Source organism: Schistocerca serialis, chromosome 7 (genome assembly GCF_023864345.2).
Source record: "Schistocerca serialis cubense isolate TAMUIC-IGC-003099 chromosome 7, iqSchSeri2.2, whole genome shotgun sequence".
Taxonomy (NCBI): Eukaryota; Metazoa; Arthropoda; class Insecta; order Orthoptera; family Acrididae; genus Schistocerca; species Schistocerca serialis.
Window position 1 is genome coordinate 27,116,465 of NC_064644.1, and position 24,030 is coordinate 27,140,494.

The following is a 24,030-nucleotide window of genomic DNA, read 5'->3' on the forward strand; positions in this document are numbered from 1 at the left end:
TTCGTCGTTGAGTACACCATCGCAGGCGCTCCTGTCTGTGATGCAGCGTCAAGGGTAACCGCAGCCATGGTCTCCGAGCTGACAGTCCATGCTGCTGCAAACGTCGTCGAACTGTTCGTGCAGATGATTGTTGTCTTGCAAACGTCGCCATCTGTCGACTCAGGGATCGAGACGTGGCTGCACGATCCGTTACAGCCATGCGGATAAGATGCCTGTCATCTCGACTGCTAGTGATACGAGGCCGTTGGGATTCAGCACGGCGTTCCGTATTACCCTCCTTAACCCACCGATTGCAGATTTGGCTAACAGTCATTGGATCTCGACCAACGCGAGCAGCAATGTCGCGATACGATGAACCGCAATCGCGATAGGCTACAATCCGACCTTTATCAAAGTCGGAAACGTGATGGTACCCATTTCGTGATGGTATCCATTTCGTGTAACCGCATGGGTTACACGAGGCATCACAACGTTTCACCAGGCAACCCCGGTCAACTGCTGTTTGTGTATGAGAAATCGGTTGGAAACTTTCTCATGTCAGCACGTTGTAGGTGGTGCCACCGGCGCCAATTTTGTGTGAATGCTCTGAAATGCTAATCATTTGCATATCACAGCATCTTCTTCCTATCGGTTACATTTCGCGTTTGTAGCACGTCATCTTCTTGGTGTAGCAATTTTAATGGTCAGTAGTGTACATTGGCAAGAAGTTGCGACGAATCATTTTTAGAGAGATAATAATCGAAAAAGCCGTGTGTATCTCTCAGAACTTGGGTCCATATGAGCAGGCATTGTCCGCAGCCACATCACAAAGGATTCTTCGTTTAAATCCGAATAACAGGGACTCTGACGGGCTCACAACAACTATTTATGTGCTTTCCTGAATGTATCTATGCGGATGCCTTTTTGTTGGCTGGGATTAGAAATGTGTCATGTAGTGGGAGAGATTTGCTGCCTTCCTTCCTTTGCCTGGCCACTACTGTTATTCCATGACAAATTCTGCAAGAGTAGGAATTTGTTCAACTTATTTATAAAATTGTTGTTGCTCAGAACTTGCTAAGTCTCCTTCAAATTGGTTAGTGGGCAGATTCAGCAAAGTTTCAAAAATGGTTCAAATGGCTCTGAGCACTATGGGACTTAACATCTGTGGTCATCAGTCCCCTAGAACTTAGAACTACTTAAACCTAACTAACCTAAGGACATCACACACATCCATGCCCGAGGCAGGATTCGAACCTGCGAACGTAGCAGTCGTGCGGTTCCGGACTGCGCGCCTAGAACCGCCAGACCACCGCGGCCGGCAGCAAAGTTTCAGAAAATAAAGTTAAAGGAGACTTGCTGCAAGGTGGCATAGAGAGAATACTTGCTACCTTGAGATCAGTGAGTAGACATTTGCTTCACCGTCTCCATCGAGAATGAACTTCACCGTATGTGGCCATGAGAGATGTCTCCATGTTAGAGCCACGTACATAGGCTGAGCTATATGCAGAATTTCCAGCTGCCAACGCTGCTATCTTCCACACACACACCATTCAGTAGAGCAAAGGATAGGCCGTCAATGTAATCACTCAGCTAAGGGGTATGTGTGCCTAGTTAATTTACGCCAGGGTCATTTGTGCAGTTTTAACCTTCTCAGCCAGGTAGTTGCTCCCACCATGCGCTTTGGCGATTCTGCTGAATTTTGTACTAGATTTTCCAGTGTTCTTTCTTTAAACCACCAACCATTTTCGCAGCCGTTGGCCGTATCTTTGTTGTGGTTCCATGTTATATTTCCATGTGTGCACCCACCGGAGACAAGGCTATGTTCCATAATTAGAATCCTTTGTTTACTTATTAAATGTATACCTGTTTAATTCCGTAGGTAAATTATTTATACAGTGTATTATGGTAATAAACCAAATTGTAATAGTGCCTGCTAGTTTCCTTCTGGAGTTAGATGACCCGCATCGTTAATAAATGCGTATGAGGTAAGGTATCTGTACTTTTGTACTTAATTGGGCTCTTCCCTGACATAATTTATCTTAAATTTATATAATCTTATGGGGAGCTTTCCTTTTCCTCTGGGTCACTGGGTATCGGACTTCTATCATCGTTAAGTGTATGATAAACAGTTCAACTGACACTTCACACTGTGAAGAGCCACTGTGCTGCCACCGATGTGTTAATGTAGGTCATCTGTCAGTACCGAGAGTAACCAGCCACATACCTGTCAACTGTGCAACTCTTGAACCAACTTTAGTTATGACTTATCAGTGTTGAGTATCTCTTCGAGTAACTTTGTCGGTGAACCACAACCTACCTGCCACTAGCAGGTCCATGTAGGTCATCTCCTGGATGGCGTCGTAGGTGATCTCACCCCCATGGCGGCAGAGAACTGCGTCCACTTCCTTGTGGGCGCGTGTCTGCAGCACGGGGTTGACGGACAGCTCGTGTAGACAGAAACTCATAGCCGACGACGTCATCTCGAATCCAAGAGTGAACGCCAACAGCAACTGCGCCACCACCAAGTTGTCAGTCACCTCTGGAACAGCAACGTCGCCTCCAGTGACCCTTTACGTTACAATGTGTCAAACACGCGCTAAATTTATGTTTGGTATCAAAGTGCACTGTACTTTGGATGAATGTCGAGTTCATCTTATTTGAAAATGCAGTAAGTTGTCATTCGAAAAATTACTGATAGATGCCGGAAGCAAACTGTAGCACGTCGTTTTCTTCGGTCGAGCCTGGCTTTCTTTTATTTTATTACCTATTTCTATATTTATTCAACGTTCGGTTCCATAGCAATCAATGTGTCTCGACTTTATGTGGATGACACCAATTTCAATACGTTCAGGGGATTTTTCTTGATCGTAGTACTTGAAAGGCCTGCGAGCAGCCTGATGAGTTTTTTCGCAGAGGCTAGCGTTGCGTGTCTCGCCTAGGGGCGCGTAGGGTGCGCACCACAGTCTAGTCCCGCCTGCACGTGTTCTCTGACCTGCAGTGGTAGAGTGGGGGCAGTAGCGTTGTGTGTGAGTGCCAGCTAGGACTGCTGATAATTTAAAAAATATCGCTATTTAAAAGTATCATTATAGGACCTCGATATATCGAATAAACGTCTGTATATCGATATATTGACAGAAAACGTATTGACATACCGGACAAAAAATATATTGGCTGCACATCGTAAATATACTGCCAGTTTTAGAGCTGTATATTTAAGTACTGATTTATTATTAGATATTCTGTACATCATCAAGCTATCAGCTAAGAACAGGACCTACCAGACGACCCAAGTACAGAAACGTCCAAATAGCACGTACAGTAGCCCACAACACCAGCAGAGAATTCCGGGATTTGGCCCCCACTATGGAACCCTTAATCCGAGAAATCCCGCTCCTCCCTCACCTGGACCGCAGACAGAACAATCAATAACACCAAGCACACATCACAAAGAACCAATCATTACACTCAAGACACACACACACACACACACACAAACTCCCGAGCTACTACCTACACCTACACTCACAACCACACCTGCTTCAACACCCACACACCCTAGCACCAAGTTAATTCTAATTATAGTTAATTATAGGCAATAGGCTGTAAACACAATAAGCACCATAGGAGGATGAAGGTGGCAAATGTTAAAAAGATGGAAAATGTACAATACTAATGCAAAAGGCACCACTGCCAAATGCCAAATGTAAAATATGTAAAACACGCAACCTACCCTCATAAACAACAACAATTGTATGTTCTGACAACCAGATACAGATGTCAGCAAAAGCCACCAGTACTGCAAAACTACTTTACTATATAATCCTGTAACTCTAGCATATTAAATCTATTATATTTATTCTCACTTCACTTTACAGTCACTCTAAATTTTTATTTGTATCAAAAACTGCCTAACTGTTCAATCAGAAAAAAGGAAAAACGTAAAACTCAAAACTTAAGTCCCCAAAAGGCACAACTTACACAACCACCTCAAAGTCCAGTAGGTAGTTACACTCACAATTACAATTGCGTATGTCTGTATTAAATATATTAAATTTACTAAATATTACCAATAACCAATTAATGTAACTAACATCTAATACAATCAATGTAACTCACAACCAATACAATCAACTGGTTATCTTTCCTTCCTTTTCCTCATCTTCATTCTTCTCTTTTTCTTTCAATATAGTATAACTAGATCATGTAAAATAAGTAACTTTGTAAATGTAGGAGTAAAGTTGTAATTATAAAATTGAAAAACAAACTAGAATGTAAAATTGTAGAAGTAGAGTTGAAAAACTGGTTTTAAGAAATGACAAATTTGCACTGATGCAACAAATAAAACGTAACAGAATAATAAAATTTATCCTCATACATCCAAAAAGGCCAAAAAGGGTATTTGCAGACCCTCACACAGCCCGCCCTTCCCTATCAGGGAAGGGAATGAAAAGCACAAAAAAAAGCAGCCTGCTTATTCCTCTCAGAGCAAGAACTGAAAGGAAAACGATGCATTTTCACGTCTGGCGACAACCACTTTGCTAATAATGGTAACTGCAAGTAAGTGGCACAACAAAAGGTGTCCGATGGGTCCGTCGTTCGGTTTCGTCACATATCGGATTTATCTGGAACACTTCATGCCGACTTCCTTGTTATTTCATTTCTGCAACCGCCAGCGACCTGTCAATTTTAGCGAAGTGTGGTGAAGTTAAACGCCGTAGTTTGTGTTAGTAGCACTGAGCGCCGATTACGTAAGCATTTCCCCTCACACGTCCCTGACCAACGCAAAGACCAATCTTGGCAATTAGATTTTTCTTCATCAGTTTCAGCTACTATTTTTGAAGAATCCCAATGTGAAGAAATACTACACTAGCTGCAGCCGGCACGGTAGTTCAGCGTGTTCGGTCAGAGAGCTGGTTGGCCTTTGTAATAAAAAAAACTGAGTGAAAGGATCAACAACGAATTTGAACGGATGTCATGTGACGTCCGCAAGGACCAAACACAAAAAAAGGCTGTTCTAGGCACTACACTCTGGAACCGCGCGACCGCTACGGTCGCAGGTTCGAATCCTGCCTCGGGCATGGATGTGAGTGATGTCCTTAGGATAGTTAGGTTTAAGTAGTTCTAAGTTCTAGGGGACTGATGACCTCAGATGTTGATTCCCATAGTGCTCAGAGCCATTTGTACCATCTTTGCATTATAAAATTGTTTTTTTAACGCAACTGATGTGCTATACCTTGACGGCGGAAATCTTGTTTTCTCATTCACACTGCCAACCCCACTGCAGTCGGTTTTCTTGTTTGTGATATCTGTTTTTGCTTTACACCGTCAAATAGAAAGACTGGACGTGACTAATGCTCAAAAAGTAGTAAGAATCCTCAACACAGTGAAGTTCAAAAGTGCAACTTCATATATTTATCGAAAAATGCGAAAATATATAAAATAAAATAAAAATATTGGCACTCGATACAGCAATTTCGATGCCGGTAGATCGATGTACCGGTGAAAAAGATATCGCCTGTATGTATCAAATTTTTTTGGAAACTATATCGATATAACGATATTTTAGCGGCAGCCCTAGTTACAGCTGTTAACTGTGTTATTGTCTAGTTCTTGTGTAAGCTTACCGGTGTGACAATGCTTGCTAATAAAGAGAGAGTGTTTTTAATGGAGGGGGGTTCCCGGGCAGGCGGAAACTTTACGGAGGGTGTGATACGGCAGTTTAGATTGTGTTTTCCTGCTTCGAGGCGTCCACATCGTGACACTGTACGCGATTTACTTCGCAAATTCCAGACGACAGGTTCAATTCGTGATGCACTGGTAGGCTCGCAATTCTAACACAACGCAAGCTTGATGACGTTTCGGACATCATGTTGCGGAGTCCAACGAAATCAGTGACGAGATTATCGCAAGAGACTAAAGTCTCTCGTACGACAGCTCGTAAGGCTATAACAGAAGAACTGGGGATGCATCCGTATAAAATCGCTTCTGTGCAAAATTTACATTGTACGTGCCATGTGAAACGAATAGCGTACTGTTTCAGCGATTTGTTAATCGACATGGAGTTGGTGTTTTAGATCGAAGTTTTTCACTGATGAGGCTTGGTTTCACCTCTCTGGCTACATTGATTCCCAAAATTCTCGGATATAGCCATCAGAAAATCCAAATGCCTTAACAGAAAGCCACTGTACGCAAAGCAAATCGGAGTATGGGTTGCCATAACGTGAGCGCGAACCATAGGGCCATTCTTGTTCGATACTACCATCACTTCAGCTATGTATTGTTGCCAGATAATTTATCCATTTATTGCTCTGCTGAATGAAAATGAGATCTACCACTCATGTTTCCAACAAGACTATGGAACTGCTCATACGGCATATCAGTGCGTACTACGTTTAGATGAAATCTTTGGAGAAAAAGTAATTGTGAAAGGACTCTGGCCCCCACGCTCACTGGATCCGTCTCCGTCCGACTACATTCTTTGGGGCGCGTCTAAAACATGTGTGCATCAAAATATCCCAAAGACAACAAATGAATTGAAGAAAGCGATAACTGATTATCTGAATTCTATTAGACGATGAACATTGGTAAAGGTGTTCGCAAATAAATATAAACGTGTTAAACTAAGCATACAAGAAAGAGGGAAATATTTCCAGCAGCTGCTGTAATACACTACTGGCCATTACAATTGCTACACCACGAAGATGACGTGCTACAGACGCGAAATTTAACCGACAGGAAGAAAATGCTGTGATATGCAAATGATTAGCTTTTCAGAGCATTCACACAAAACTGGGGCCAGTGGCGACATCTAAAATATGTTGACATGAGGAAAGTTTCCAACCGATTTCTCATACACAAACAGCAGTTCACCTGCGTTGCCTGGTGAAACGTTGTTGTGATGCCTCGTATAAGGAGGAGAAATGCGTACGATCACGTTTCTGAGTTTCATAAAGGTCAGATTGTAGCCTATCGCGATTGCGGTTCATCGTATCGCGACATTGCTGCTCGCGTTGGTCGAGATCCAATGACTGTTAGCAGAATATGGAATCGGTGGGTTCAGGAGGGTAATACGGAACACCGTGCTGGATCCCAACGGCCTCGTATCACTAGCAGTCGAGATGACAGGCATGTTATCCGCATGGCTGTAACGGATCATGCAGCCACGTCTCGATCCCTGAGTCAAGAGATGGGGACGTTTGCATCTCAACAACTATCTGCAAGAACAGTTCGACGACGCTTGCAGCAGCATGGACTATCAGCTCGGAGACCATGGCTGCGGTTACCCTTGACGCTGCATCACAGACAGGAGCGCCTTCGATGGTGTACTCAACGACGAACCTGGGTGCACGAATGGCAAAACGCCATTTCTCAGATGAATCCAGGTTCTGTTTACACCATCATGATGGTCGCATCCGTGTTGGCGACATCGCGGTGAACGCACATTGGAAGCGTGTATTCGTCATCGCCATACTGGCGTATTACCCGGCGTGATGGTATGGGGTGCAATTGGTTACACGTCTCTGTCACCTCTTGTTCGCATTGACGGCACTTTGAACAGTGGACGTTACATTTCAGATGTGTTATGACCCGTGGCTCTACCCTTCATTTGATCTCTGCGAAACCCTCCATTTCAGCAGGACAATGCACGACGGCATGTTACAGGTCCTGTACGGGCCTTTCCGGATGCAGTAAATGTTCCACTGCTGCCCTGGCCTGCACATTCTCCAGATCTGTCACCAATTGAAAACGTCTGGTCAATGGCGTCCGAGCAACTGGCTTGTCATAATACGCCAGTCAGTAGTCTTGATGAACTGTCGTATGGTGTTGAAGCTGCACGGGCAGCTGTACCTGTACACGCCATCCAAGCTCTGACTCAATGCCCAGGCGTATCAAGGCCGTTATTGCGGCCAGAGGTGGTTGTTCTGGGTGCTGATTTCTCAGGATTTATGCACCCAAATTGCGTGAAAATGTAATCACATGTCAGTTCTAGTATACTATATTTGTCGAATGAATACGCGTTTATCATCTTCATTTCTTCTTGGTGTAGCAATTTTAATGGCCAGCAGTGTATTTTCGAGTACAGTGAATTCAACTGTAATTAATATAATTGATTAATTTGGTTGTATTAATTCTAATAATGTTTCATCCCCACTCCCAACATAGCTGCATCCACTAGCAGTGAATTCCGGGCTCCAGCTCATACAGTGACATGAACGTGCTGCCAACCTTACGCGGCCCGCAAGGAGAGATTACGCCGAGCTCGCCGCCGTGGGAAGACTTCGCGGACGCACTGTAGCAGCTCCAAGATATGGAGAGCTAACAACGACCGGAAGAGCGGCGTGCTTAGCCCACATCCGTCCAAGCCGCATCGTAATGACGGCGAAAGGAAGAGAATGACATGGCGATCAGATCTCAAGGTATGGTCCTCTGGGCTTTAATGCGGTGTCCCTTGTATTTTATATGTCTGATCTATCAGCCCACATTTCATTCACGTAGGAGCAACTGACAGTCGACAGAATTTTACGCTATTTATACGGCATTTCTGACAATATTTTATTTTGTTCTCAAAGTGAAAGCCTCACGACAGGAAATTCCAGAATGAGGAATATGAATGTGACCTAAGGGATAAACTAAAAGAAGGTAATATCAATTCTGCCATTAACCCCACAGCAAAAGGTATATTAAGGTGCTATGCACATACCATAAGTGGCGTCTGAAAGGCGAGCAGATCAAGGTTCAAGCGAGAATATTTCTCAGGCCTGATGTGAATGTGTTATTCTCAACGTGAGCCAGCCTTTAGCATTATTTGAGAAGATAATTATTTCAAGAAGTTACATACCATATAGAATATTATAGTTTGGTTGTTGCATTTATATACGAAACATAGCTTTTACGCTATGGAAAAATTCATTTTTCTCAGTAAATGACGAGAGTTAACGTTCACAAATTTTGTGCATCTCATGGCGTGGAAAGAAGTTTGTGCCTTACTGGAAAACTGAGATTAACTGATACTTGCTTTACGTGAGTGACATAAAGTCCCGTTAGCAGTCTGATGTACCATGTACCATACATAGCAAGCAAAACAATACGTAAAGACGCGAAAACAGTGTTCATATATACGTTCTGATAAATGGATCCAAAATCATACTGTATTACGGACTGCTCGCTTTGAAACGAGGTGTCCAGTTGTCACCGAGTGTCTGGACGTTAGGTATGGTGCACGTAGTTGTCAGGTAGTTAGTAGTCCACCTCTACGTATTCAGTGACCTGCCTTGTGCACAGTAAGGTACGCTAGTGTACCCACACTGAAATTCACGGGAGCACCATCATGCATACGCAACAAGCATCGACAGGCTGCTACTAGAATATCATTCAAGTTAGTACGCAATATGTTGTGCAAAAATCCTTAAGAAGTAAATGTAACAGTTATGAAAATTGTACTACATCTACTGCATTATTAACAGCTTCGTCGAAAGCAGCCTTCCATTTCCGGAAATACGTTGATATGAAATTTTGTGCTAACTGATACGTAACAACTCTGATTGTACAGAATTCATTTCCATTTTCGATCGCCTTGTGTAACCTGTTTACTTACGCTCATCTGTCCCTCTTAAAATATCTTAACTACTTACCTATTTTTTCGCAGCTTTCCTCAGACGTGAAACCTTGATCTTTCAGTTCCATCATAAAATGTACCAGATCCTCCCGACGAATGTTGTTCTTCTTTCTGTAATCCATCGTTTCCAGGACTATACGATCGAAGAACTCCGCCACCGTGGAACTGAAGTATTTCACTCTCAGTACAGCCCCGAGTCTTGGAAGCATAAAGGCCAGCATCGCGCCGATAATCTCTTTCTTCGAATGCGGAAGAATCTGGGAAGAAGATAAAGGTAAAGTGAGTGTCCCTGAATAGCGAATGATCGCGGTCATCTGTGGAAGGACTTCTGGAACCAGAGCTACGCCCCCGTATACTGGGAAATTGTGGGAAATGTGGGCAGTTGTGGTATTTACTGAAATGGTTGTAACTCTTACCATTATGTTTTCGCAAAATAATATTGGACATTGTCTATAACGTAAGTTTCAAACCCATGCGAGGTGGTATCCGAAAGTACCTGAAATTAGAATTCTCCGCCCAATTCGATATGTTTATGCTAAATGTCCCTAAGGTGACGCCCGAACTTCTATTTTCAACCAGTCTGAAAATTCGATGCCAGCTAAGTGGTTTGCTTAGTTGTTGTTGATATATTTCCATTGTCATGTTTCCTTGAATTTCCAGTTTTGTGAAATTTGAGGTGAAAGAGTAGCGTATTGGTATAAAGCACTGTTTACACTTGGAAAAATCGTTGTGGGAACACATCAAACGTTGAAGCCAGTCTTTCAATACGATTTATGTCAGGTGCAGACCTAAACTGGTATCCGAGTTCCAGAAACGACCGTACATCAACTGATTCTGCTCTTCCATCAGCTGGAATGAAACAAGAAAGTATTCGGAGAGTGAGGGATCCGATTGTTTAAAGTCGTAGACTGATTATCGAAGACCTGTGCAACGCCTTGAGAGTAAGATATGCAAGTGAACTTTCTATCCGGTTCTAGGCGCTACAGTCTGGAACCGAGCGACCACTACGGTCGCAGGTTCGAATCCTGCCTCGGGCATGGATGTGTGTGATGTGCTTAGGTTAGTTACGTTTAAGTAGTTCTAAGTTCTAGGGGACTGATGACCACAGCAGTTAAGTCGCATAGTGCTCAGAGCCACTTGAACCACTTGAACTTGAACTTTCTATCAGAAGAACGGAACACGCGTAGGACTGTGGTGAAGTCTGTGTCACGATTCGTCCATGACGGTCAGACTCAACATCGCACAAAAGTCTGCAGCGAACTTAGACTACTGCTTCAAGACGACCCAGTTTCTTTTTTCAAAGTTTGTCACTGAGGAAGAAAGTTTAACTGTGACCCTAACCCCTAGCAGAAATCGTGGCAATGAAATAATCATTCTTCACCTTGGCCAGTATAAACTCGACAAGTCAAGAACAACATTAAGTTCTATTTGATCTGCTTCCATTCTTACTGACTCAATTTTTTTTGTTCATAAGGTACTTTTCCCTCCTGGTTATGTGATCAGTATGGAATTATATGAATGGGTCCAAATACGTCAGAAGGACGACACGAAGAGGAAACGTCCACAGAAGTGGCGTACGAATTACGGGGTTTTCCTTCATGACAATGCGTGACCGCATACGACCTACATTTTTAGTAATTTTTTATTAAGAACAATATGAGAATCACTTCCCGCACACCGTACTATTCCTCAAGATGAAAATCTAGCTGAAGGGTGAAGATCTGATACAGCGGGTGAAATTGAAGCGGGTCGCACAAGGTAATACACGCCTAAACAAATACTCAAGGTTGCATATCAATCGAGGCATAAACATCGTGAAAAGCCTACCCGCTCCAAAGAGTACTAGTTAGAAGGTGCGAGAACTAGGTAAGACGTAATATATATTTTGATACAAAAGAAAAGAAGTATTCACAATATTAAAAACTACCGTCCTATCAGCTTGCTCTCAATTTTGTACAACATTTTCAAAAAGATCATGTTAAACCGAATTAGTTCCACCCTAGACTCTGCCCAATCTATAGTACAAGAAGGATTTCGAAGCAACTTTAGCACTATTGACCACATTCTGACCGTTAGTGAAGTGATAAGCAGAGCGAATGAATACCAACTGACTCTCTGCATTGCGTTTGTTGACTTTGAAAAGGCATTTGACTCCGTTAGCCATGTAGCTGTCCTCCAAGCATTGAGTGAGCAAGGAGTGGGAGCAGCATACATTGAAGTGCTCAGGAAAATCTACGAGAACTCTTCAGCTTATGTTAACATCGGCGAATCAACTCAAGAATTCCGCGTCACGAGGGGTGTCAAGCAAGGCGAACCCATCTCCCCAAAACTGTTCTCTGCTGTATTGGAAATGGCTGTGTCAAAGCTGAGCTGGGAAGGTAAGGGAATTAGAGATAATGGAAGAAGGCTTACCAACTTGAGATTTGCTGATGATATTGCCTTACTGGCCAAAGACTTCGCAGAGCTCCAAAACTTAGTTACAGATCTGGAATCGGAATGTCAGCTGGTTAGCTTGATCATAAACCTTTCCAAAAAAAATGTAATGACCAACAAATGGGTCCCAGCTGGAGACGTGAAAGTCACGAACAGTCTGTTATAAGAGGTCAGTGAATATGTCTACCTTGGCCAGATTATAAATATGAAGGGAGACATAAGGCCAGAAATCTATCGACGCATCAAGCTTGACTGGCAAGCATTTGGGAAGAATTCAGCAGTATTAAGATAAAAAATGCCAGTAAATCTGAAGAAAGCAATATTTGATCAATGCATTCTTCCTGTGATGACTGATGGTTGCGAGACATGGACACTGAACTCATTTACAAAAGGGATACTTAGGACAGCACAGAGAGCCATGGAGAGATCAATGCTGGGCTATACAAGAAAGGATAGGAAAAGGGCAGATCACATCCGGTCTATGACGAAGGTTAATGACATCCTAGAGACAGCAGGTTCCTTGAAATGGCAGTGGGCTGGCCACGTCGCAAGAAGAAAAGACAACACATGGACGAAGCTAGTATTGGAGTGGAGCCCGAGAGAGCACCGGAGGCCTAGGGGAAGACCACCAGACAGGTGGGACAAAGACATCAAGAAGATTGCTGGTAACACCTGGCAGAGAACTGCCCAAGACCGTCCCACTTGGAGAACACTGCTGAAAGCCTACCTGAATTCACAACTCTAAGAGGCCACATCATTTAATGATTGAATTTTTTGATATTTTACTAAAGAAAAGTTTCCGAGTTCATTCTTCATGGGCCAAATCTTCACATACTAGGAGTACAAAAACGTGTGTAGTAAAATTCACATATCGTATTCACGACAAACGACGTAGAATATGTCAGTATGTCCGAGCGAAAACGTGGTTACATGGTAGCCATTAGATAGCCAGATACAGCTATTTTTATTTTTAGTTTACAATAAATTAGATAAAGTCGGTCCATCACCATGCAGATATTGTTTACTGAGGAACTTACCTGTAGGATAGAAGACGAGAAACAGAAATATTTTCAATGCGTTTTTAAAACTCACATTATCCACACGGGCTATCAGTTCACAAAGTATTTGGGTAAATATTTTACGGCTAAAAATTTTAACCTATCTGTGACTGAGTAATGTTAAGCTGTGCATAACCTAACACGTTGTCCTTAGCAATATCTATAAGGGTGCTACAATGATTCTGCAATTCTACCTGATTCTACACCACAATCTTGTTAACACAGTAAATGTTGCCAGAATAAGATTTTAACTCTGCAGCGGAGAGAGCGCTGATATGAAACTTACTGGAGGATTAAAACTGTGTGACGGACAGAGACTCGAGCTCGGGAACTTTGCCTTTCGCGGGCAAGTGCTCTACCAACTGAGCTGTGAGGACGGGTCGTGCGTCGTGCTTTCGTAGGTCCGTTGGTAGAGCACTTGCCCGCGAAAGGCAAAGGTCTCGAGTTGGAGTCTCGGTCCGTCACACAGTTTTAATCCTCCTGCAGAGCAAAAATCTCATTCTGAAAATATCTCCAGGCTGTGGCTAAGCCATGTCTCCGCAATACCCTTTCTCCCAGTAGTGATAGTTCTCCAAGGATCGCAGAAGAGCTTCTGTGAAGTTTGGAAAGTAGGAGACGAGGTACTGGCGGAATTGAAGCTTAGAGGACGGGTCGTGAGTCGTGGTTGGGTAGCTCAGTTAGCAGAGCGCTTGTCCGCAAAAGGCAAAGGTCCGGAGTTCGAGTCTCGCTCTGTAAGCGTATTGTCATATCGCTGGCTTAGTTGTGGAGTATCTTTGCGGGCAGCACGTTTGTAGAGTCGAGCGCGGGACACGAAACTGTGATGTTGTATAGTGTGTAGCTCTGCATGTGAGAGGCATTGTTAGTAGGGAAGTTGAAGTGTTGCTACAAATGCTATTACAGTAAAGTGATAAAATAAGCAATTGATTCAGAGGAAAAGTGCGTTAAGAAGTAATTTCAAAATGAGCATTGCTATTGATAACGTATTTGTGTATCCTCTCGTTGCGTACTTTACTGTATCAATCATCTGCACCGTGTTCGGTCTCTCAGAGTGAATCAGCAAAAATTAGTTACCACAAAAGAGTGCAAACAAGTGTAGCGAGCGTGAGGACGTGCGTTCGATCATCACGTTTCCGCATTATCAACAATCAGCCGCGCCGCGACGGTTAGCGCACGCTCGTACAAGTGAGAACTAAGAATTGAAAAATTAACTTTACGAACAGCTTTATATGAATACTAATGTCAAGGAGGACTGGTACCAAAATAAATCTGTGTATGCGTGGCGAGCGTAAGAACTTTCGTGCGATCATTTGGCTTCCGCATCATCAACAATAACCCGCGTCGTTTTGGTTACGCGTACGCTTGTCAAAGTGATATTGTGGACAGATAATCATCAAGATTGTTAATTGGGATAAACATTTACGACTTAAAGTGTAAACAGTGCAACCTGTGATTTCTTATCGTCTCAGAATATAGTTGTTCATACCAGACGTAGAACAGTGTTGTGCTTTGACGTTGAGTGGCTCTCCTACCTTGCTTGCATATTTAGATAGATAATTTCAGGCAAGCCAGCAGCAGTGTGGAGCAGAACAGTACGACCGCCGCGGGATTATCAGGTATGCGGTGTGGACAGGGCGCACGGTCACGAAACGACAAACAGTTTAGGGGTCCCCGACCCACAATTGTATCCCCGGGCGTTTTACAGGTCCGACACTCAGTTTTAATCCGCCAGGAAGTTTAAATGTCTTGGTAGGATGTTGTTAGTGCACCCAGGTTTTTTTAGTAGTTGTCTCTGCAGCGAACAAGGATGGACACAAGATATTATCCTTAGATCACATTTTTATGCAATTAATATTTGCATCGATGTGGAAAGGACGCAGAAGATTAATTCGTACGATATCACTGAAAGGAAGTATGCAAAGCTTATTAATTTCCTAATGCTTGTATCTTCCAAATCAACAAGTACATACAGAGCAGATGTTTCTTAGCTCATACATTCGAAGCGTTTAATTAGTTTTTGTCAGTTCAAGTTCTCCTCCTCCTCTCTTTATCAGTCTCCTCCTCCCTCTACATCTGTCCATCTCCTTGCCCTCTCTGTTCAGCTCCTGCTACCTGTTCATCTCCTCTCCTTCCATTTCTGTCCATTTCTTCCTCCTCCCCCTCACTGTAAATTTCCCTCTTCCCTATCTCTGCCTATCTCCTCGTCCTATCTGTATCTGTCTCCTCCTTTCCCTTTGCTGTCTGTCCATCTCCTCGTCCTCCCTTCTCTCTGCAAGTTATCACACTCACCACAATCGAAGGCTGGTGGCTCTTACCCCTGCAGTATTTCTTTGCAAATAGTAACTAATATATGTACCAAATTTGATTTAAATAGTTTCAGAGGTTTAGATTGGACTTCTTAACCGCGACTTTTTCTCACGTACGCACACGTCGGATATATTACACACATATTTAACATATTTCACACCTATATGTACACACACTTTACCTGTATGTCTAGCGAATTTCGCTCTGCAGTCACATTTTCACGCAGCTTAATGTTTATAACATCGTATCTCCTGAACAATGAGCTGTGTAATAGAATCATTTGGCAGCCACGTCCAGTCTCATATGGGTCTACTATCTGCGTGGTGTGTTGTGAAGAGAATTAGTAGTAAGGCAGTAAGAAATTATAACGTTATGTGGCAGTATTTCACGCATCTCAGTGTGTGTCATTTCATATCTCCAGATATATATGTTGTGCAGTGATATGTTTTTCTAAGTACATTCAGCGGCATATGTGGGATTCTGTCTGGGAATTGTGCTACGAAGAAGGGAAAAAACAAAAAAATTAATTAAAATGTCATGCATGATGCGGCAGGTTTTTCCTCGCATCTCAGTATTTGACGTCGTATCTCCAGAACTGTGTGTCGTCAGAAGATATAATAACTCTGTAGGTACGTTCAACGATAAATGTGGATATTGTCTGTGAAAAGTGTTGCGATAGAATTAGTAGCAACGAACTAACATATTAAAAAGTCTTGCATTACGCAGTAGGTTTTCACGCGTTTTTATGACGTCGTGTCTTCCCTCGAAAAATAATGTAATTTTTCTGGTACATCCAGTGGTATATGTGAATACTGTTTGCAGAATGTGCCACGGACACATTTAGTAGTAAAGAACTAATAAATTAAAACGTGGTGTTTCAAATGGCAGTTTTTACTGCTTTAACGCAGAAAATGTACACTACTGTCCATTAAAATTGCTACAGTAAGAAGAAATGCAGATGATAAACGGGTATTCACTGTCCAAATATATTATACTAGAACTGACATGTGATTACATTTTCACGCAAATCAGTACCCAGAACAACTACCTCTGGACGTAATAATGGGCTTGATACGCCTGGGCATTGAGTCAAACAGAGCTTGGATGGCGTGTAGAGGAACAGCGGCCCACGCGGCTTCACGACGATACCACAATTCATCAAGAGTAGTGACTGGCGTATTGTGACGAGCCAGTTGCTCAGCCACCATTGACCGGACGTTTTCAGTTGGTGAGAGATCTGGAGAATGTGCTGGCCAGGGCAGCAGTCGAACATTTTCTGTATACAGAAAGGCCCGTACAGGACGTGCAACATGCGGTCGTACACTATCTTGCTGAAATGTAGGGTTTCGCAGGGATCGAATGAAGGGTAGAGCCGCGGGTCGTAACACATCTGAAATGTAACGACCACTGTTCAAAGTGCCGTCAGTGCGAACAAGAGGTGACCGAGACGTGTAACCAATGGCGCCCCATACCATCACGCCGGGTGATACGCCAGTATGGCGATGACGAATACACGCTTCCAATGTGCATTCACAGCAATGTCGCCAAACACGGATGCGACCATCATGATGCTGTAAACAAAACCTGGCTTCATCCGAAAAAATGACGTTTTGCCGTTCGTGCACCCAGGTTTGTCTTTGAGTACACCATCGCAGGCGGTCCTGTCTGTGATGCAGCGTCAAGGGTAACCGCAGCCATGACCTCCGAGCTGACAGTCCATGCTGCTGCAAACGTCGTCGAACTGTTCGTGCAGATGGTTGTTGTCTTGCAAACGTCGCCATCTGTTGATTCAGGGATAGAGACGTGGCTGCACGATCCGTTACAGTCATGCGGATAAGATGCCCGTATGTCGACTGCCAGTGATACGAGGACGTTGGGATCCGGCACGGCGTTCCGTATTACCCTCCTGAACCCACCGATTCCATATTCTGCTAACAGTCATTGGATGTCGACCCACGCGAGCAGCAACGTCGCGATACAATGGACCGCAATCACGATATGCTACAATCCAACCTTTATCGAAGTCGGAAACGTGATGGTACTCATTTCTCCTCCTTACACGAGGCATCACAACAATGTTTCACCAGGCAACTGCTGTTTGTGTATGAGAAATCGGTTGGAAACTTTCCTCATGTCAGCACGTTGTAGGTGTCGCCACCGGTGCCAACCTTGTGTGAATGCTCTGAAAAGCTAATCATTTGGATATCACAACATCTTCTTCCTGTCGGTTAAATTTCGCGTCTGTAGCACGTTATTTTCGTGGTGTAGCAATTTTAATGGCCAGTATTGTAGTAAGCGACAGACTTTTATTTCCTTTCATCATTTTGTTGGGATCTTCAGACAGAAAAAGTTTCGTAAGGGTTCTGAAATTGTATGTATAGTTTGTTGCAAGACTCTAAATGCACTTGTTCTCCGGTTGCTAGCTCACATCCGGCAGTGATTCTGTCCACGTAGGAAATGATATGTTTGCCAAAATTGATTGAAATTGGTCCAGTTGTTTTGGAGAAGAACTGGAGCATACATACACTCCTGGAAATTGAAATAAGAACACCGTGATTTCATTGTCCCAGGAAGGGGAAACTTTATTGACACATTCCTGGGGTCAGATACATCACATGATCACACTGACAGAACCACAGGCACATAGACACAGGCAACAGAGCATGCACAATGTCGGCACTAGTACAGTGTATATCCACCTTTCGCAGCAATGCAGGCTGCTATTCTCCCATGGAGACGATCGTAGAGATGCTGGATGTAGTCCTGTGGAACGGCTTGCCATGCCATTTCCACCTGGCGCCTCAGTTGGACCAGCGTTCGTGCTGGACGTGCAGACCGCGTGAGACGACGCTTCATCCAGTCCCAAACATGCTCAATGGGGGACAGATCCGGAGATCTTGCTGGCCAGGGTAGTTGACTTACACCTGCACGGCGCCAAACACGCATACGACCATCATTGGCACCAAGGCAGAAGCGACTCTCATCGCTGAAGACGACACGTCTCCATTCGTCCCTCCATTCACGCCTGTCGCGACACCACTGGAGGCGGGCTGCACGATGTTGGGGCGTGAGCGGAAGACGGCCTAACGGTGTGCGGGACCGTAGCCCAGCTTCATGCAGACGGTTGCGAATGGTCCTCGCCGATACCCCAGGAGCAACAGTGTCCCTAATTTGCTGGGAAGTGGCGGTGCGGTCCCCTACGGCACTGCGTAGGATCCTACTGTCTTGGCGTGCATCCGTGCGTCGCTGGGTCCGGTCTCAGGTCGACGGGCACGTGCACCTTCCGCCGACCACTGGCGACAACATCGATGTACTGTGGAGACCTCACGCCCCACGTGTTGAGCAATTCGGCGGTACGTCCACCCGGCCTCCCGCATGCCCACTATACGCCCTCGCTCAAAGTCCGTCAACTGCACATACGGTTCACGTCCACGCTGTCGCGGCATGCTACCAGTGTTAAAGACTGCGATGGAGCTCAGTATGCCACGGCAAACTGGCTGACACTGACGGCGGCGGTGCACAAATGCTGCGCAGATAGCGCCATTCGACGGCCAACACCGCGGTTCCTGGTGCGTCCGCTGTGCCGTGCGTGTGATCATTGCTTGTACAGCCCTCTCGCAGTGTCCGGAGCAAGTATGGTGGGTCTGACACACCGGTGTCAATGTGTTCTTTTTTCCATTTCCAGGAGTGTATATACGTGCCTCCATTTTTATAATTTGTGTGGATATTCAGCATTCTACAGAACTGAATGAAGTTTTCGTGAAGTTACGTATCTTCTACTGAATATCTTTTGTTGCCTTTCTTTTGGGATCGATTATGATGCTTGTATAACTACCAAAGATATTCTAGGTAGAGAATAGACATCCAGAAGAGTAGTTTTCTATCACCGCACGAAAAGTGTCTTCATTCAAGACGATATTATCTGTTGCAAGGTTACGCCATGGAAAAGAATCAGTTAGTTCAGTTGACAGAATATCCAGTTAGGTAACTCCAGTTGCAGGGTGTGCTTCTGGAAATATCAGTGTTTCCTATTATTCGCCCATTTTCATCTCCGTTGCATGGCATTTGGATTTTAAATCACTGGACAGTAATGAGAATGCATGTTGTACAAAGAAAGTGCAGTGATGTAAATTAGTAATGAGAGGTCATTCTTTTTTATTATTCTACTTTTAAAGGCGTATTTTGTCCTACCGCGTGCTACACTGTTCCTTTCTTCCAATTCTATTGTCAGCTTTGCTCTCCCCATCTTGCAAAGCAAAAAACTCTTCTTACGTCTAATATAGGTTCTTTGTCGTCACATGTGGAATTCATACTTCTCCTAGGTATGTCCCAACAAACCAAGAGAATCACGCAGACATATCATTTCTGTGTACTATGACACAGGTCTTCCTTCTCTGTATTCGAATCCCGGCGATTAGGCACTGCGTGAAAATAGTGTTAGACTGGAAAATACTGTTGAACTCAAAGTAAGCAGCCTTTTCTAAGCTCAGCCGACTACGATAATATCATCTGAATCCAGCCACTGCAGTATAATGAAACATCAGACCACGTATCACCGAGAAAGGCAACCTGGCTTCACAAGGACATAACGACAATGTCGACCCATGGATGGGCTGTTCGAACTGCCCTTACTTGCTTACAACGGTATGTTCAACGTCTTAATACCTTATCTGTCTCGTGCACAACATCTTTGCACTTACGATCTATTCGCTGTAATCTAACTCGAGCTATTCAATTGTTTATTCTAGAGCTGCTTCAAATTTCCTGGCTAAAATATAAATATCTGCAAAGCCCGATACATTTTTGCCATCCTGGTGCTGTGAATTCTTCTGTCAGCTGCTCCATAGCTAAATACGCATGACATCAATACTAGCTCTGTATTAATACAAACAGAAATTCGTTTGGATGTAATTATTATGGTATTATTACGTCTGTTTTGCTTGATTTACCGCTTTCTTTCCCTTGCAGGTTGTCAGATCACTGAATTTCGAGAGAGTACTTCATTCCGGGAACACGCAGGATGGCAACAATACTACTTCCACGTTCGCTACACCCCAGATGTTTAATTTATGAAATAAAAATTTTTGTACGTACTCATCTATTGATGTAATCACAGTTCAAACATCAAAATCGCGTTTTCTCGAGTTTCACAAAAATTGGCTTACCTACTTTCTTCCCCCGAGCCTTCAAATGGCGTTGTCAGAGAGGACGGTGGAGCGGACAGGGGTTTGTAACATCCTCTTCTCCTTGTAATGGAAAACTGTCCCTAAACTGCGGAAGAATCAGCAGAGATTGAGGGTCTGAAGATGCAGAAGGCAGTGGAAATCACTGCATTAAAGACACTTAAGTTACTATCCATAGGACATGTGGCCATGTTCCGTGAAGAGCTCTCCTTTGGTAAGAGATTCTAAACTAGGTGCGAATACAGAATCCCGGGAGATGACTACCTAGAGGGAGGTAGCCATGAGAAAGGGTTAGTCAGCAACCAACGGAAAGGTAACATTATACAAGAAAAGGCGTGGAATATCAGAAGTTTAAATGTGTGAGGCAGCTAGGAAATCTGAAAAGGGGAATGTAAAGACTCACCCTCGACACGAAGGGGTCGACGGAAGAAAGGGCTAACCCTAGATTTAGAAAGGGTTAGTCTAGTCGCTTTTATCTGTTCTCCGTTCGAATGCACCGCATGCTGGCAACAAGTAATTCCACATGTAGAGCTAGAAAGAACTGTAATTTTTATATATTATTTTGTCCTTTAGTGTTTAGGTTCTTTCCTTTGTAATTATCCAAACGTGTAACATATAACAACTTAGGAGTCAACGAAGTGACGTGAAAAGAAATAAGGATTTATGTTGCTATCAACAGCAGCAGAGATGGATATAATTTGAGTAGGATTCAATATAAATAGGAATGTTTGGCAGAAAATGAGTTACTGTGAATATTTTAGCGGTGAGGTTGCGCTCAACAAAATCCGCAGCTAACCGATGTCCGCAACAATAATCTACTTATACATGCTAATAACACGAGCAGAATATGATGAGACAGAAAATATGAGGATATGGAACGGGTTGTTTATTGTGTTAAGGATATGTATTAATCATGGGGGATTGGAACTTGGTACCAGGAGGAGGAGAGGAAGAAGAAGTTACTCGAGAATGTAAGTTTTGTACCAGGAATGAATAAGGAGAATGATTACTCCAATTTTCCAATCAATTACAACTAGCGATAGGGAATACATTACTCAAAAATCGCAAGTGGAGCAGGTTTACTTGGAGAAGGTCCAGACACAAGGGATGATTCCAGCTGGATTACATTACACTCAGACAGATATTCATAAATGAGATATTGGAATGTGAGGCATGCACTGGCACAAATGTAGACTGAGGCAAAAATTTTTTGCTGATGAAGATCACAGTGAGGTTTAAGAGGATCGTCTGGAAGAATCACTGTGGAAGTAAGCGAGATAATGAAGTACTGATGAATGAGAAGGCGCGTTTGAAATTATCTAAAGATGCAGATACTGCGGTAATGAATTGCACACTAGGCAGCTCAATTGAATAGGAATGGACATATTTTAAACGGGCAACCGCAGAAATGGGGCAGACAAACATAGCTGCAGAGAAGGAAACTGGGGGTAAACTTTGGATAAAAGAAGAAGTAATTCAACTTGTCAGTGAAAGAAGATAGTGCTAAAAAGTTCAATGCCAAACAAGAATACAGTACTGTAAATTATATAGGAATAAAATGAATACGAAAGCGCAGGGAGGCAAAGCGAAGTATCTCTATACAATCGGGAAAACAAGTATAGTTGAAATTAAGAGCAAGGGCGTCAACATCAATAACACGATAGGAATAAACACTTTTTAACGTGGAAGAAGGACGTGAAGGCTTCAACAAGGGAGAGAACTTGTCTGATGACGTGACAGATCAAATGTGAGTCGACATGGAAGGCATAGGGGGTCCAGTGTCACAGATTAACAGAGCTTTGGAAGATTTGCAACCAACTAAGATAGAAGGTATAAGTAACATTCCTTCGGATAATTCATAATTTGGATTTGCTGCTCTTGCATTTGCCATGTTCTCAGTTAATATCTCGACACAACAACATTATGTTGAAACGTGAAGTGACGTGTTGACTTGGCAACCAGTTTCATACTAATATCATCTGGTTGTAAGTGATAAACTAACAGTACATGCTAATGTACGAATGGTTCTGCATAACCGTATAATGTAAAATGAGGGCAGTGACGAAAATAAAACAAAAACTTGTCATTAGGCTTGACTTTCATATTATTTTCGTAAATTAATTATCGCCTAAAACATGTCCAGATTTCACAGAGTTGAATAAAGAAAACCCACTGATGATCACTCAGAGGTGCTGAAACACGTTTGGGTCGTATGGAAAAACAGTGTCTTGCATAGCAGGTGAACATCATATTCAATAATTGTTTTAGAATTTATGAAGTCAATCGAGGCTGGAAATATACCATCAGACTTCCGGAAAATAATATCAACCACACAGTTCCGAAGACAGCAGGCGGTAGGTAAGTCCGAGTGCTGTCGTCCAGTGAGTTTGAAAGTTTATGTATTCAAGTTTCTAACAATGATTATGTACAGAATAACGGCTTTCCGAAAAGTAAAGATGCAGAAACGACAGTTCTGAGATTGTGACTGATAATGGAAGCATAACTTAAGAAAAATCACTGCAAGGTCATAAAATTTGTCGTCTTGTAGAGGCGCTTGGCAAGGTAAAATGGTGCAGGATGCTGAAAAGTCTGAGAAAAGTAAGAGTAAAGTATATGGAAATACCAGTAATCCACAAGATGAACAAGAGTAAAGAGGCAGTAATAAAAATGGAAGACCAAGAATGAAGTGTACGGATTAAAAGCGGTTTAAGACAGGCAAGCTGTTTTCCCAGCTATAGTTTACACATCGAAGAAGCAATAACAGAGATAACAGAGTGCTTCAAGAGTAGGGCTAAAATTTAGGCCGAAAGAATATCAGTGATAAGATCCTTTCATGACTCTGCAACAAGGGTTGCAACCCTTGTTCACAGTACGAGCAGCCCTTAGCGGCTCGCCATCTCACAAGTGTTCATGACGTCGCCTTTCCGGCTTAGATTTTTTTAATATCTGACTTGTAAGTACTGCATCTTTTCGAGTCAGTACAAACTTTAATTTTATTAATGTACTATATACCTAATGTTTTAGTACAGTTAGTCTAATTCTGAAGACGACGCTCATAGTAGCGTCGAAACCAGGTCAATTTTGACTTAATATTTGTGACCGAGGGCTTATTTGTTACAATATAATTCTGACACGGTCACTCAACCTTAGCAGCTATGTTCAAAGTTTTATATATCTAAGAAATATTTTTCTTCCACATCAATTCTTCCCCGTTTAATGACTAATGTTTATGTGCTGCGTTTATTGTGGGTGTTGTTCTATTGAGAGTGATGAATACTTAAGTAAGAATAGAGTTGATTGGTACAGAGATGGTTTTTCGAAGAAAACACTTAAGAGCCAGCTCTGAATCCCCACTTCCATTCACAAGGCGTGAGAGCTAGCTATGTAATCTAAATCTCTACTTAAGAAACAGTCTAGGACGCCTTTTATTTTCCATATACAAAACAGAGCAGTTTGC

General features: G+C 43.1%; 1 protein-coding gene across 1 annotated transcript in view; it reads right to left on the bottom strand.

The window, feature by feature from the left end:
• LOC126412566 (probable cytochrome P450 6a13) overlaps positions 1 to 24,030 on the bottom strand; it is a 110,131-nt gene that overhangs the window by 19,165 nt on the left and 66,936 nt on the right. The window contains exons 3-4 of the mRNA XM_050082211.1: positions 9,612 to 9,852; positions 2,297 to 2,518 (exon numbers count right to left, since the gene is read on the bottom strand). Coding sequence (XP_049938168.1) covers positions 2,297 to 2,518; positions 9,612 to 9,852 — 463 coding nt within the window. The remainder of the gene's footprint in view (positions 1 to 2,296; positions 2,519 to 9,611; positions 9,853 to 24,030) is intronic.